The 15677-nt window shown below is 40.5% G+C and overlaps 2 protein-coding genes across 5 annotated transcripts in view; one reads left to right on the forward strand and one right to left on the reverse strand.

The window, feature by feature from the left end:
• LOC106063694 (FMRFamide receptor-like) overlaps positions 1-10607 on the forward strand; it is a 141034-nt gene extending 130427 nt beyond the window's left edge. For all 4 annotated transcript variants that reach the window (XM_056037049.1, XM_056037047.1, XM_056037048.1 and 1 more), the window contains 2 exons: positions 961-1618; positions 8409-10607. In XM_056037049.1, the coding sequence (XP_055893024.1) occupies positions 1437-1618; positions 8409-9441 (1215 nt within the window). In that variant the 5' untranslated portion in view covers positions 961-1436 and the 3' untranslated portion in view covers positions 9442-10607. The remainder of the gene's footprint in view (positions 1-960; positions 1619-8408) is intronic.
• On the reverse strand, positions 1613-8412 carry LOC129927495 (polycystic kidney disease protein 1-like 3). Its single transcript, XM_056037056.1, has 2 exons — positions 8076-8412; positions 1613-3404 (listed from the first exon to the last, which is right to left on the reverse strand). Exons 1-2 carry the CDS (start codon positions 8080-8082, stop codon positions 2665-2667), a joined length of 747 nt encoding a protein of 248 aa, XP_055893031.1. The 5' UTR covers positions 8083-8412; the 3' UTR covers positions 1613-2664.
• Positions 10608-15677: the final 5070 nt, after the last annotated feature.

Here is a 15677-nt window from a genome sequence, read left to right on the forward strand (position 1 = left end):
AAATGTTGCAAGGATGAATTGCTATAATGATGACATGTTGCAATGATGAATTGCTATAATGATGAAATGTTTCAAGGATGAATTGCTATAACGATGACATGTTGCAATGATGAATTGCTATAATGATGAAATGTTGCAAGGATGAATTGCTATAATGATGAAATGTTGCAAGGATGAATTGCTATAATGATGACATGTTGCAAGGATGAATTGCTATAATGATGAAATGTTGCAATGATGAAATGTCTCGTATGATGATGTGTCTGGCCACCCTTAAAACTACATCTGTCAGTAATGTACAAGCTATTTCACTTATTTTGATATCAAACAAAAGAATAAATTACCAATTTATTAACAAATTGTGTATTTTTGTTTATCGATTCATGTTTTGTTAAGTACAATAAATAGTGGCTTAAAGTATCAACTTGATCGGAGAATGCCTGGAGGAGAGAGAAATAGCGTTAACAAGAATGTAAGGGGAGTAAACCCAGCAAATTTAGCCACACATGTGAATTCTGAAGGATTAGTTTCCCTTGTTGGCATCAAACAAAATAATTAATTACCAATAATTAATTGATTAATTGGTTACTCTTTTTTTAGTGATTCCTGTATTGTCTATGAAATGAATAATTGTTAAAATTTCAACTTGATCCGAGAATGGGTGTGGTAGAAATAAAGTGTACATACTTTTTACCAGACAGACAAACAGACAAAGTGAATTGGTATAAGCTTTGTGAAAAGAGAAAGAAAGAGAATGAAAGAAAGCAAGACCAGAGAGAGAGAGAAGAGATAAAATGACAGAGAAAGAAAGGGATTATAATTGAGAGAGAGAGAGAGAGAGAGAGAGAGAGAGAGAGAGAGAGAGAGAGAAAGAACCTCTCTAGATTGTTTATAAGCAAATTGAATATCTTCAACTATTAAAACATTGCCGTTCACTTGTTTGTATTTTTGTATTCACAGATTGTAATCTGAACTGAATGGCAGGGACCCAGACAGTGTTCGTGGACTTCGGAGACCTCGATAACAATTTGTTTGGAAGAAAAACTTGAAACCAATCAAAACCTAAGATGTGTCTCTACCACTAAGTGTTAGTCTCGTGGACGTATAGTTGTCTAGATGATCTCAAAACAATGTAAAATATCATCAATTATAAAAAACAAAACAAAAACTGAACTTTAATATAGACGAACAAATTTGATTGGACGATAAATACGTGATTGGGGAGATTTGCAGCTAATCATGATGTTCCAGCTAATTGATTCCTTAAAGTTTAGGAATCCTCTGCTGGGAAAGATAATTTACTTCAATGCAATACGCCAAGGCAAGTTAACGGAATGATTGCGGCCATCTTAGATGTAACAAGCCCTGAAAAACAATCCCCGTTGCCTGGCAACTCACTGCTACGGTAGCCTCAGACAAGCGGACGTTGAGATACTATGTATCTGGGGAGTTCCGGCGGCATCAACGACACGGGGGGTGACCAAAACTGCTCGCTGCCTGATTCGCGCGAGGAGGATGTGATGTGCTGCTGGGGGACCATCGTGGCTTACTACGTGCAGCCAGTCGTCTGCGTCTTTGGCATTGTGGGTAATCTCCTCAACTTGACCATACTAACCAGGTAATTTGACTTTTGTGCCTTGGGTTGCTGTTCTCTTTTTTAGGGAGTTGTCAAAAGTTTAGTAAAACGTATTTACAAAACAAAACCGGTGTAAGAGTTTATGAATAAACCAAAAGCGAAGTACTGGATGTATATCTAAATCTAATGGGTACAAACTATAAATACATGTGTGATACAAAAAAAAGTGTAATCGCTTCTTTTCCTTTGATAAACTGGGCTGTAGCTGATCTATTGAGTTTGCAGATTTTATTTTCTTTCTATTATTCGGCAGCATAACCCTTTATAAAGATACTACTAGGGGGGGGGGGGGGGCATGCTTGGATGTAAGATCTGGATGCGAAGCATGGAAAGTATGTCTGGATGCAATGTCTGGAGGTTATGTCTCGATGCAAGTTCTGGATGCCAGGCCTGGATCTTCTGTCTGGATGCAAGTTCTGGATGCCAGGCCTGGATCTTCTGTCTGGATGCAAGTTCTGGATGCCAGGTCTGGATCTTCTGTCTGGATGCAAGTTCTGGATGCCAGCCCTGGATCTTCTGTCTGGATGCAAGTTCTGGATGTTATGTCTCGATGCAAGTTCTGGATGTTATGTCTCGATGCAAGTTCTGGATGTTATGTCTCGATGCAAGTTCTGGATGTTATGTCTCGATGCAAGTTCTGGATGTTATGTCTCGATGCAAGTTCTGGATGTTATGTCTCGATGCAATTTCTGGATGTTATGTCTCGATGCAAGTTCTGGATGTTATGTCTCGATGCAAGTTCTGGATGCCAGGCCTGGATCTTCTGTCTGGATGCAAGTTCTGGATGTTATGTCTCAATGCAAGTTCTGGATGCCAGGCCTGGATCTTCTGTCTGGGTGTAAGGTCTAAATGCCATGCCTGGAGGTTATGTCTCGATGCAAGTTCTGGATGCCAGGCCTGGATCTTCTGTCTGGGTGTAAGGTCTAAATGCCATGCCTGGAGGTTATGTCTCGATGCAAGTTCTGGATGCCAGGTCTGGATCTTATGTCTGGGTGCAAGGTCTAAATGCCATGCCTGGAGGTTATGTCTCAATGCAAGTTCTGGATGCCAGGCCTGGATCTTCTGTCTGGATGCCAGGTTTGGATGCCAGGCTTTGATGTTATGTTTAAATGCAAGGTCAGGATACCAGACCTTAATGTTATGTCGCGATGCAAGTTCTGGATGCAAGGCCTGGATCTTCTGTCTGGATGCAAGGTCAGGATGCCAGTCCTGTGTGTTATTTCTGGATGCAAGGTCAGGGTACCAGTCCTGGGTGTAATTTCTGGATGCAAGGTCAGGATCCCAGTCCTGGATGTTATTTCTGGATGCAAGGTCAGGATCCCAGCCCTGGATGTTATTTCTGGATGCAAGGTCAGGATCCCAGTCATGGGTGTTATTTCTGGATGCAAGGTCAGGATCCCAGTCCTGGGTGTTATTTCTGGATGCAAGGTCAGGATCCCAGTCCTGGGTGTTATTTCTGGATGCAAGGTCAGGATCCCAGTCCTGGGTGTTATTTCTGGATGCAAGGTCAGGATCCCAGTCCTGGATGTTATTTCTGGATGCAAGGTCAGGATTTCAGTCCTGGATGTTATTTCTGGATGCAAGGTCAGGATCCCAGTCCTGGATGTTATTTCTGGATGCAAGGTCAGGATCCCAGTCCTGGATGTTATTTCTGGATGCAAGGTCAGGATCCCAGTCCTGGATGTTATTTCTGGATGCAAGGTCAGGATCCCAGTCCTGGATGTTATTTCTGGATGCAAGGTCAGGATCTGGGTACTTGATCTGGACGCTGTGAAAACGAAAAGAATCATAAAAGCAGATTAGTGAATCTGAAAAAATAAAAATAAATGTCAGGGTCGCTGCTATGAATAGAGAAACCAGCATACGACAAAAACTACAATGACAACACCATTGTCTTTCATTCAGTGACATGGCGCATGTGCGGAACTGACAAATCAGATTATAAGACCAAATAATGTCCATCAGTTCTAATCAAACCTAAATAAATCTGCGTTCGACGTGCCTAAACTTTGCATATTTTATGAGCAGCACACATCAGCGCTCATTTCATAAAGTGCCCCATTTCCCAAGAAGGGACGCAACGTGGCCCGACTCTTTGTTCATGGCCATGAACAAGCGATTCAACTTATTATTCTGCCGAGTACTCTCCCATGAGAAACGCTTTCTGTGCTACTTCTAGTGGTGGGGGGGGGGGGGGCGTTTGGGAGGTGAATTTTATGTGGTCCGCTGATCAAGGCTACTAAATCGAGTTAGATCAGCTATTTAAAAAAAAAATCTGGCCTTCGGGGTGAACATCAGTAGGACGAACGAATTGAAAAGCAATAATTAGACTACAAAGTTTATTTGACCATTGCTGTGAAAGCATAAGCGATTAACTGTAGTAGAAGAAAAGGGGGAGCAACTTTTACTTGCTAAACATTAACATAGTTGATGCCCTTGGGACGAACTATAAAGTGCATCCCGAACCTAAAAAAAAAAAAAAAACGTTTCGTATATTAATATTATAATTATTTTGTTTTCTTTTCATTGTATAGTATTTTTTTCTAATTTCTAATGTTACATTGTCAATGACAATAAAAATGACTTTTATGCAGAGGTGTAGTTTACGAGAGTAATAGGGGGGGGGGGGGCAAAATGCACGAGAGCCACCCTCAGGGGAGGCGCCTCACGCAGCCTATATTTGTATTGATTTTCCTGAAAAATCAGAGAGGGGGCGCCAATAGAAGACAGAAGACTCAAAAGTAAAGTAGCAATTATACATTAAACATTGAACCATAATCTTCAAATACAAAATCTAATAAAATACTCAGAAAGACATAAAGATAAAGGCACATTCCTCCTTCCATATGCTAGGACAAATTGGTACAAATGCTCCTTCTTCCCTAGTGCTATTAGAGCATGGAATGGGTTGCCTGAGCTAGCCAGGAAAACCAGTGACTTGGCAGAATTTAAGTCATTGGTCGATATGCTTGACTAAATACATGACGCGTAGGACGTAATCATCTTCTTTTTTTTTTTGGAAGTAACGTCTGTATTATATAAGATAAGATAATATAAGAAGACTCATATACGTATTACGAATTGTAAAAAAGGTTACAAAAAAAAATGCATCGATTCCCGTTTCATAAATAATATTCCTTCTGCTTTCCAAGTTGTAACCATTCCTATTTCATTGATACGGACCTTTTTTTTTCCCCACCGCTAATCAAATTAATTTTTTCCACGCAACCAAACAGTTCAATGTGAATAGGAAACACGACAGGTTAACGTATTTGTCTAAAAAATTAGAATAGGGCAATAATACCACAAGTCCAAGTGTGTTTATATAGAGGGATGGGGTGCTAATAAAGTGCCGGGGGCCATGCTCGCTAGGCCTCCAACCCCCTTGGGTCTGACTCTCTTCTCAAGCTCGGAATAAAGAATGTCTTTGGAATTTTCAACCCCATCTTGCCTGGGGGGTGACATGTCAGAGCAAACAGTAATTATCTGTGTGTCAATAGAGCATAATTCTCATAGGTATGGATTCTTTGTGATCTTAATAAACTTTTTTTTACAGACAGACACACGAACGCACAAACACATGCCTGCATAAACACACTGTCACACACACACACACACTACATCGGTCAACATGGCCCAAGGGAGTGGTGGCTGAGTAGTCAAGCGCTTGGCTTCCAAACCGAGGAGTTTCAGGTTCGAATCTCGATGATTACTCTGATCCCAATTTTCGGGATTTTTAGTCCACCAAACTCTAATGGGTACCTGACATTAATAATTGCAAATATCTATATAATTTATAGAAACTTCTGATTCTTATCACTTAAGGTGAAGAGGTTAAAGAAACATGGTCACAACATGTTATTCTTTAAAGTTTAAAGTACACGAAGATCATTCCTATTGGCAATATTTCGAAACATTCAGTCAAAGACACAAACTCAAGCCAGTAGTTATTGAATGCTTGGAAAAACTGCGTTGAAAGTGTTGGGTAGGCTTACAACAAGATGGCTAGTGTAACAACTAATGGAGCCCGTGCTTTGACTGAGAAAAAATTTTTTTTTTTAAATTAAAGAACAATATCCCAACCATAAACTCTATAGGGGATATGTTTGCACAAAGCTGCATTGAATTTCAAACATATTATTGACCTATTGATCTCGTTCTTCAAGCTTATTATAGCAAGGGTTCTCAGTCTGTCAGTCACAGGCAGTTCCGAGAATGTACTTGATGATTTCGAATTTCGGTACTACGGTAATATCCGCTGGCCTATCATGGGCAAGGTATTGAGAAGAATATGGAATCTCAAGAAAGAAATTGTTAGGTTCCTTGAAGGACATTGACTTTGACTTTTTTTTTACTAATATTTTTAATAAAGCTTGGAAGACAGGCTTCACTTTTTCATCGAAATATGAAATGTATGTGCATATAAAAATCTTTTCAAACAAAGTTTTCCCCATAGACATAACAAAAAATATACACTGAAAAAAGGAAATAACTTCATGTAACTTGAAAACATGTATATCTATTGTTGTCGGATTTCCGAATTCTGAAAAGTTGCATGATCTTCAGTGTTAGAGATTAAACAAAACTACACTGCTGTATAATAAAGTACACAAACATAGACTTATATATCTACTACTAGACTGGAAACCGGAAATAAATTCTTATCCCCGGCTGATCGTTCATGAACATTTTGTAGAAAGTTGGATCAAGGCGTTGTTTTATAAAGTAGTCAAAGTTGGGTTTTTTTCCACCCTAACCTATGTAACATATAATTTTATTTTTTAGATCCAGATCTAGTAATTGATTATCAAAAATACACACACAAAAATCACAATTTATTGTTGCATTCAGTCTTTTGATAAAGAAGATTATGTATCTAAAAATTGCAAAATAATAATTATGAGACGAGAGTACTCTTATTTTTGATGTTCATTTACTAGATCTAGATCTAAAAATTAAATTATATACTTATATGCGGTCGTTCATTCGGAAAGGTTTTTTCTTAATGCGGCCCTCGACAGAAAAGGGTTGCCAACCCTTGCTCTAAACGAAAAAAACAATCGCCTCTCCTTCGAAATGTCATAAAAGTTCAACACGTTGTCAGGTGTGATTATTGTGATTAATTATACACACGCAGTAAAGCTGGACAAAACTATCAAGTCATGTGATCAATTTATTTTTGTTCTTCTCACGTGGTTTCGTATCCCATCCCTAATGAGATTACAATTATACTAATTGGCAGGCGCGTTTTCAAATAACCGACAAAGCGAATGGCCGGCAACTCTCTTGGCCGTTGTCCAATGTGACTAATTTCTTGCTCCGGTCGTAACTTGTACATACAGAATTTTTTAAAATATATATAATATATTAGGTGTTTTTTTTTTTCTTCTTCTCATTCTCAATTTCATGTTGGAGTGTTCATATGACTAAACCAATATATGAGATGAACTGCGCAGTGGTTTTCAAATCAGGGAGCTCTCCTTATAGTTTTCTTTGTATTGGGGTGTTTTGGGGCCAGTGTCTTGTACGGGCCTCTTGGTAAAGAGAGCAGTTTTGAAGGACATGGTCAGCATTCTCTGGTGACACTCCACATGGGCAGATTTCACTGGTTCCAATTTTGAGCTTCCGGTACATATGTTGTCTCAGTCTGATGTGTCTGTTTCTGAGTCGAAAGATTAGACATTGATCTTGTCGGGATAGCTTATAATAGGCATCATCTTTCCTGTAATTCGGATGAGAGCTTGTCCATTTCTCATTTATTGTATTCACTATTAGTTTCTTCATTTCTTATGGATAGGGTGCAATGGTTGTTCTCCCACTCTTGGCGAGTGTGTCAGCCTTCTCATTTCCTTCTAGTTCTATATGTGCTGGTATCCATTGAATAACAGTTGTGTTGTTGTTTTTTTTTTTTTTTTTTGTTGTTGTTGTTTTTTTTTTTGCTGTTTTTGAGCTTTCTAAGTGCTGTCCTGATGCGTTTTATATAGGAGGAATCAGAGTTTGCCAAGCAATTAGGTTTAAAATCTCAAGATCTATCTCGTTCATGCTATTTGGGATTGGTTTTGTTTTTCATTTAGACCGCTTCTTAAAGAACGTGGAAATGACGTAAGGCCTATTAATAATAAGTAGACTTGGGGAACAAGAAAAAATTTGCTTTAATAATACGGAATTCGTAATTAAAAAAAAAAAAAAAAAAAAAAAAAAAGAATGCTTTACATGTAGACTGCAACCTTTCGGGAAATACCGAAAATAAAAGAAAGGTTTGGTAGAGCTTGCGGTCTTTCGCGAATGGCGGTCACCAGGTTTGCGAATCTATCGAAAGCCATTCTTAGTGAGTGGTATTTCGCCTCGCTATACACAATATGCAACATCTAGGATTTAAAATCGTAAGCATATATAAATTGCATACAAAATACAGGTGGACAATTAAATGCATATTTACCTAACATTTTTATACGCTAAAAATTAACATTTCCCTTTCAGATCTTGCGATCTATGGGGCAGATGATGTAAAGTTCATCTGTTTCCGTGGGCCACGGTTAACGAGTATGTTATGTGGCCAGTACAACGATCAACCGCCTTTACTTCTCCCAAACTATTGTCTGGTACCCATTAGCGCTAAAGCGCCCTGAAAATCCCGAAATTAAATATCCCGGTCTTCACTAAGCATCGAACCCGGGATCCTCCGGTTCGGAAGCCAAGCGCTTTAACCCTCGGCCACCGCGCCTTCAACATTTTCATATAGTCAATCATATATTTTTCTTTTCTTTTACAGGCGTAAACTGCAAAAATCCTTCAGAACGCTGGAACACTCTGCAAACCTCTGTTTGATCTCATTGGCTGTGTCTGACCTTATGTTCTGCATCTTCGTTTTCCTTACGGCCTTTATACCGGTGAACTTCCTGGAGAGAGACAGCTTCTTGTATTACTACGCGAGATATTCCTACGCCGTCATCAACGTCTTCATTATGGAGAGCACCATGCTGACCGTGGCCATGTCGCTGGAGAGGTACATGGCCATCTGTCACCCGCTCAGACAGGACCTCTACCTCACAACCCGACGTATCAAGTACATCATCGTCTACACCTACGTCTTCTCCGTCCTCTTCAACCTCCCGGTCTGGTGGCGGTTCGAGCCTGTCACCGTCTGCGCCGCCAACGCCAGCATCGTCATTCCGGAAGACGGCAACCTCAGCTGCCCGTGCGTGGCGGCGGACTTTCGCCCGTTCAACTCAACACATTCCTCGGGTTTTTCGCCAGCTTTTTCCTCTTCGCCGCCCTTGTCTGCGTCGATAGGGGCACCGCAGCCTTCTCGGTATCTCTACAGGCACCGGAGGGTGCCCCTCTACGGCAGCCATGTTGCAGAAGTTTCGTACCGGATAGCCTGGGCGGTAGTGGGCAACTACGTGCCGCTCCTGCTCCTTGTCTACTTCAACTTCTGCTTGTGCCGAAAGATCTACCGCTCCTACACTCGCCGGAAGCACCTGGGGAGGATGGACCAGCCCCGGAGCTCCTCCCACATCTTGACGGTCACCCTGGTGGCGATCGTGGTCCTCTTTTTCATCTTGGTGGCGCCCACGGAGACCATCATCCATGTGATGGAGATGTCCAACAGCGAAGAGTCGTCGTCATCGGAGGCCATCCTGAACCTCATGCAGACGATCAACTTTTCTGTCAACTTCATCCTGTACTGCATCATCAGTCCCTACTTCCGGAAAACCTTGAAGTACATGGTCCTCTGTGGGTGCTATAACATATATCAGGTTTCTCGGAACTGGAAAAAAGAATTTGAAACATCGCTTATGTAAATGCTCTGTTACCAATTTAAATACTCACATATTTCTTGTTGGATTATTAGGACATGTGATATTTTACTCCCCACGTCATGGAATACTTCAATTTTATTATCACGTGACTTTTTTTCATATTTTTAAGCATTTCTACATATTTCTATTTCGATATCCAATTTGTATTTTATTATTGTTATAATTATTATTTTGATATTGCTGGTTTTCGACGCTATTTTTGAATACTGCTATAAATAACAGACTAGTTCCAAATCAAGAAACCGATTTGGGCAAAAAAATATCTAGAAACTTTTATTTTATTTGGCTTGAAATGCTTTTGGCAAATCTGGACACTTTTGATCTAAATTTCCTTTGATGTATTCCTTCAACCTCGTTTTGAACACGATATCAAACCTAAAAAATAGACACGTCTGCACTAAAGTGGAATGGATAATCTCCCTTGGTTCAACGGAGTAATGAGTTTCAATGAACTCACAGTGTGTGCATGATATGACTATTGGTAGCACACGGGTTGTGCTGAAGGATGAGTGTGTGTGTGTCTGTGTGTGTGTGTGTAAGAAAGTAAATGAACGTTTTCTTTTTCGGTATGTCACGGAATTAACAGAACTTTGATTGGGTAGCTCTAATGCTCTTTTATTTTGATTTGAAATAAGCTTGCAGTTCCACGATAGCATGAATATAAGGCAGTGTTTCCCAAACTGTGTTCCGTGGAACCCTAAAGTGTTCCGCGAGGCCTGAATAGGTGTTCCACGAACTATTGAAATAATTAACGAGTAGGCCACCACGTGACTTAATCACTCTGAAAAGAAAAAAAAAAGCAGCAAAGTGTTCCGCTAAGTACTCAGAATGTGCGAAGTGTTCCATTAAGGAAAAATGTTTGGGAACCACTGCTCTAACACTGGCAGTAACGACCAGGTAAAGGTACCCCTTTCAGACTTTTTCAATTAGTAAAACATTAAACATTTAACTCTTTCTCTCCGTAATTATTTACCACATTCTGGTGGAATCAACGCTGGCATCGTCAGTTAGGAGAGAAAGAGTTAAATCTTGGTCCGCAAAGCTCATTTGTTTATATGGCCAACGGTAAACGAGGGGTGGTCAGTTCTTCAACTTACTTTTTTGTTCCGTTGAATGACAACTATCGGCCTTATTGATCGTTAATTTTTTTTTAAATAAAAAAGAGCTCATATCAACAAGGGGAGGAAAGCAATCCTAAGCAATTTAAAATAATTGTGCTTTACTTTTTCCTGCTAGAGCTCTCTAGAATTAGAAAGATGTAAAAGGATGCGTTTACATGTGATACGTAATATACAAAAAAAAAAAGATTTAAAAAAAAATGTTGGATGTATTTTTAAATTATCAATAGAGATTTTTTTCGTTTCTAAAAGTACCCAACTCGTTTTATAATCAATAATATTGTGAATCAATTTTTTTAAATTTTCGCGATGTCATGACCCAATGACATTATACAATACAAAACAAACTGTCTAGTACAACACTGCTGCTCTTCCTTATGTGACATTTACGACGCCCGTTACATCGGCCACAAAATGTTGTGCCCAATGGAAACGAGGCTCTATGGTTCTATAAAGTAACGTGGGCTGAAGTTTAGAGAGGGGGGCCGGATTGCATCACTTCACGATCCAGATATGGCCCGCGGACCGTAGGCTGTCCATCACTTTATTCAAGTTATAGAGCCCAGGCTAAAGACGCAATAAATTAGAGAAGGCCTTTAGATTGGCAATACCGGCTGATGAGCTTTAGGTTATACCGTGAACGCAAAACGTGTGTAAGCCATGTGTGTCTGTGTGAGTGTAGGGGGGGGTACCTCATGTTTATGTGTGTGTGTGTGTGTGTGTATGTAATGACTATCGATAAAATTACAGCGTCCAACTCGACCACAAACATCGAAGAGGCCTACATCCATTAGCTCCTCAAGCTCAGAACCATAAGTCAAAATCTGCTCTCGCTGTAATCCTCTATGACGCCATCCAACGTTACGTCACTGCGTTCAGAAAAAAAAGTGTTCGCACCTCGCTGCACCCTTTCAATCAAATAAATTGTACTTTATAGGGGGTAAGGGGGAGGTGCAACTTTGGTGTGAAGTCCATACAGTACTTCATTTTTAAAAAAACAACTCACATTTCAGAACCTGCGGTAGGAGTCTAGAAATCGCTCATTTCATATTTAATGTTTTGATCTTTTGTTTCCAATGGACAACACACCCATTGTATATCGTGTTTATCATATATATATATATATATATATATATATATATATATATTTATATCTATATAGTATTATTAAATGTCTTATTGTTAAGGAAAACAATATTTGTTTCTTTATTTTAGTTTTCTTTTACAGGTTCCCGATGTTCTTTCAGAATTGAAGATTTTAAAATTGTTAACCTCAATAGTCGGATTGTCGGTTAAACATTTTTAGGAGTCATTTTAGTAAAAAAAAACAAAAAGTCACAAGGGCCAACTGAAATTCTTTGAACTAAATTTCAACAAAGTTCAAATTTTAGAATGTCTACATCTTATCTTATAAAGTACAGACGTTCTTTATAGACAAGAAGATCATTACGTCCCACGTCCTCGCGTTAATCTAGTCGTGCCTGTTAATTAGATCTAGATTCTAGAGGCTTAAACTCTGCTAAGACATTTGGTTTTCCTGACTGGTTCGACTCATAAGCAGATCCGAGTAGACCAGACCGAAAGGACGCATGGTGGGAGCTCTGCCGTGCGGAACAGGCAGTTCTAGCCCAGTTCCCGAGTCAAGCACTGTCCAATAGGCGCGTACTTTGGACGGTGGAAGGAGAACCACGACACACGGTGCCACTACTGCGTCGAGGACGACGAGACAATAGAGCACATTCTTTATGAATGCCGATCTCTGCATGAGGGACGATCGGGACAAGGGATTGAGAGAGAGAATACTGGGCCATGTGCGGCAAAGGGTCTGTCCTTGTACGGGGATAAGGCGACCTTACAACTCACTGCCCGCTTCCTCTTCCGTGCTCTAAGGGAGTAATTCTCTGAATAGTTCGCTACTAATGAGATTTCTGATTCCCTATGAAATTCGCCTATGACCGATCTATGAGCGCTTGCAACTGTTTTGAAGTAAGTCTCTAATTCATTAGATACGTCAACATTTTAGATTTTGATTTTATTATTATAGCTTTTATATAGCGCTACTTTCATGCTTATAGCATATTCAGAGCGCTTTTGGTCCAATCTCATTTGTTTTACCAGTGGGGGGGGGGGGGGAGGGGGTATCTAGGAGTTTGTTTTCCTTGCTGCCTTTAGGCGCTCAGTAAACGCAACTCTGCCCGAGTCGGGTGTCGGTAGCCAAGCCAAGATCTAAGTCTAGTAGGCCTACAAAGGTTGAAAAAAAATAGCTATAGCATTATTTTGGGGGTTGTCTAAATTAGATTGGTTTAATACATTATTTCCAATCATTCATCGATCTAGATCAGGCTTTCTATTTATCACCTTTTATAAATGTCTGGACATTGTTTGCTTTTATAGACGTCTCGATGTTGCCGCCATCTTGTCTTATTCTATGTTCAATAGATGCGCAAATTAGATCTAGATCTAGAAGCAATGTCGTAAGTCTTTTGAACGCAACAAAATGTAAACAAAACAAAAATATTTAATACTTCTAACTTATATATATCAACGCTAGTAGATCTAGTAGTAATATGTTAAGCCTAAGAATGAATATTTTTTCATTTGAAATAATGTTCTATAAAAAAAAGCTATCTCTGTAACTAAAAATTCTGAAGTAGTAGTCCTACTAACTAGACCTACACTAGATCTAGATAGGAAAAAATGAATTGGTGTATTTTTGACATTTAAATAATAATAATTAATATAAACTCTAAATAAATATTTCACATTCTTTTCAGTCATATTTTATTTGTCCCTTTTAAAAATAAAATAATCTTTCTTCAACTTAAAAAAAAAAAGTTATATCTTTGGAAGAAAAAAAGTAAACATAGATTTAGTAGTTCGAATCGGCTTTGTTTACAAAAGCGCACCATCCGCTCGTCTGCGCCTTTGAGTGCGCGATAATTATCCAATAGTCTTCGAGGAGACTAAATTCTGCGTGACTTGTATTGCTTTCTTTGCGAGTTTAGATTTAGCGAAAAAATAAACATTCAAGATAAATTATTACGCCATCTTAGGGAACTGTCTGATTACTAATTGCCTTAAGTGCCTCAGAATGACAAACTAGTTGCTACTACGATGTTTCACGCGTCTGCAGACAAATTAAATCTTGAGTTTATTTAATGGCCCGAACATAATCTCTAAGATGTGATTTTTTTTATTTATTTTTGCTCTATCGCAGCAGTACCGGAGTAAAAAGTCTCTGACGTCACGAGTGCTCCGCCGTTACCTGGGTGTTTATGACAAATCTACATCAAAGGGGGCGACTCTTTGCTTACATCCGAGTTTTTTGCCACCCGAAATAAAATAAAATAATAGAATCTACGAATTCAACGTAACACTGGCTAGTATGCAAAAGCTACCTGTGAATTGCAGTAAGTAGATTTACCATCAATACTCGCTGTTTTTTTGATAAGCAAGAAAATCAAAAACAGCACCAAACTTTTCGTTAAAAGTCTGCTGTACGTAGACACGTCTGAAATCATTTCCTCTCAAAACCGGACGTGGTAGGTTTATTTTTGGGTGTATTTTTTTTTAGCTGTTTGTAGATCTAGCACCCTTTATAAGGAGAAAAGAAATGGTCGATCTGTTGTGAGAATGGGGCACCACCTAAGATGGAATGTTTCCAAACATGTGTTGACCAAGGAAATAAATGCTTCTTCTCAAAGGAGAAATTAACATGCATTGACTGTGGGAAGTTTCGAAAGGGCTACAGTGTCCCTATCAGCCGATGCATATCTTGCCAACAAACCCACGGTTGTAAATGCCCGGAAGTTAGGTGTCAGTGTGAAGAAGAGAGCTGCTTGGAGTGGTTCTTATCTCTCTTCGGCTTAGGTCAAAAAAAGTGCACCAAAGACAATTGTACATCAACAGCTTCCAAGGGCGAGGAACGCACAGCGCAAGCCAGCGAGACTGAGCCACTAGAGATCTCGGTTTGTCGCTCTAAAGAAGGCTTCGCGGTTACACTACAACGCATCGGATCTAAGCACAAGCACGAGAAGTCGTCCAAAACTGCAGTCCCTTATGAGCAGAGCCGTGACGCGGACAAAAGATTCAAGCTAGAGGACAATTACGCGGAGCAGAGAGATACCGCAGTATCCACAGCGGGGACTGCTGCGGGAGACGACAACAAGAAGAGGCAAGTCGAAGAAAAAGGTCACAAAAAGGCGAAAGACAAATCCCCCAAGTGGACTTCCAGCAACTCCAGCACCGAGTCTCGAGGAAGAAGCCGCCGAAAGAGAAGGAGTCGATCCAGGAGCAAGTCAGGGAGTCTCAAAGGAAAAGAGGGAACACGCGGCGCTAGAGCTTCTAGTGTCTCAAGTAGCGGTTCAAGGACAGGAAAAGGGAAAAGCAGATCTTGCTCTTCTAGTATATGCTCTTGCAGTCCGATTTTCAAGCCATACAGACATAAGTATTCATTTCTCAAGTGCTCTTCCTACACTCCACTCACAGCCCCAGTTAATGCCTGCACTTCTCAATCGCACGCCGACGCTTCTCTTGGACAGAAGTATTCACGCGCCCCATCAAAACCTTGCCCATCGTCAGTGCCCGGTAAAACTTTGAAGCCTTGCGACCTTTCACCCCCACAGTTGACCTGTTCCAAGGAAGTTGACAAAAAGAGCAGCTGCTCCTCAGTTCAAAGTGCAAAAATGTCGTGCAACAACGGTGCCAAGAAGTGTTGCTCCAGGGGCGGAGAGAAGCCCACCATGTACCCCATCTACAACCCACCCTGTCCCTATTTTTGCAAACTCCCATGCCGCTCCCAGAGCTTCCACAGCACCATGGTCAGCGGCCCGTCTCCCCGGGCAGTGTGCATCCCAAACCGAATAAGCACTTGCCCAAGCGATTCGCCCTGTGGGCGGCCTCGCTGCCGAGTGCCCAAACTCAGTGGCAATAGAAAGTCAAGAAGCTGCCCCAGGTCCTGTCCTTGCCCCATTAAGTCATCGTGCTGTAGCCCGCCCCCTTGTATGAGAACATGTTGCCCTAAGGCGTGCAGCTGTGTCAAATGTGCATTAAACTCGTGCTGCCAGTGCGTCTCCGGATGCAAGGCTATCCCTTGCCCGC

This window comes from Biomphalaria glabrata, chromosome 7 (genome assembly GCF_947242115.1).
Source record: "Biomphalaria glabrata chromosome 7, xgBioGlab47.1, whole genome shotgun sequence".
NCBI lineage: Eukaryota > Metazoa > Mollusca > Gastropoda > Planorbidae > Biomphalaria > Biomphalaria glabrata.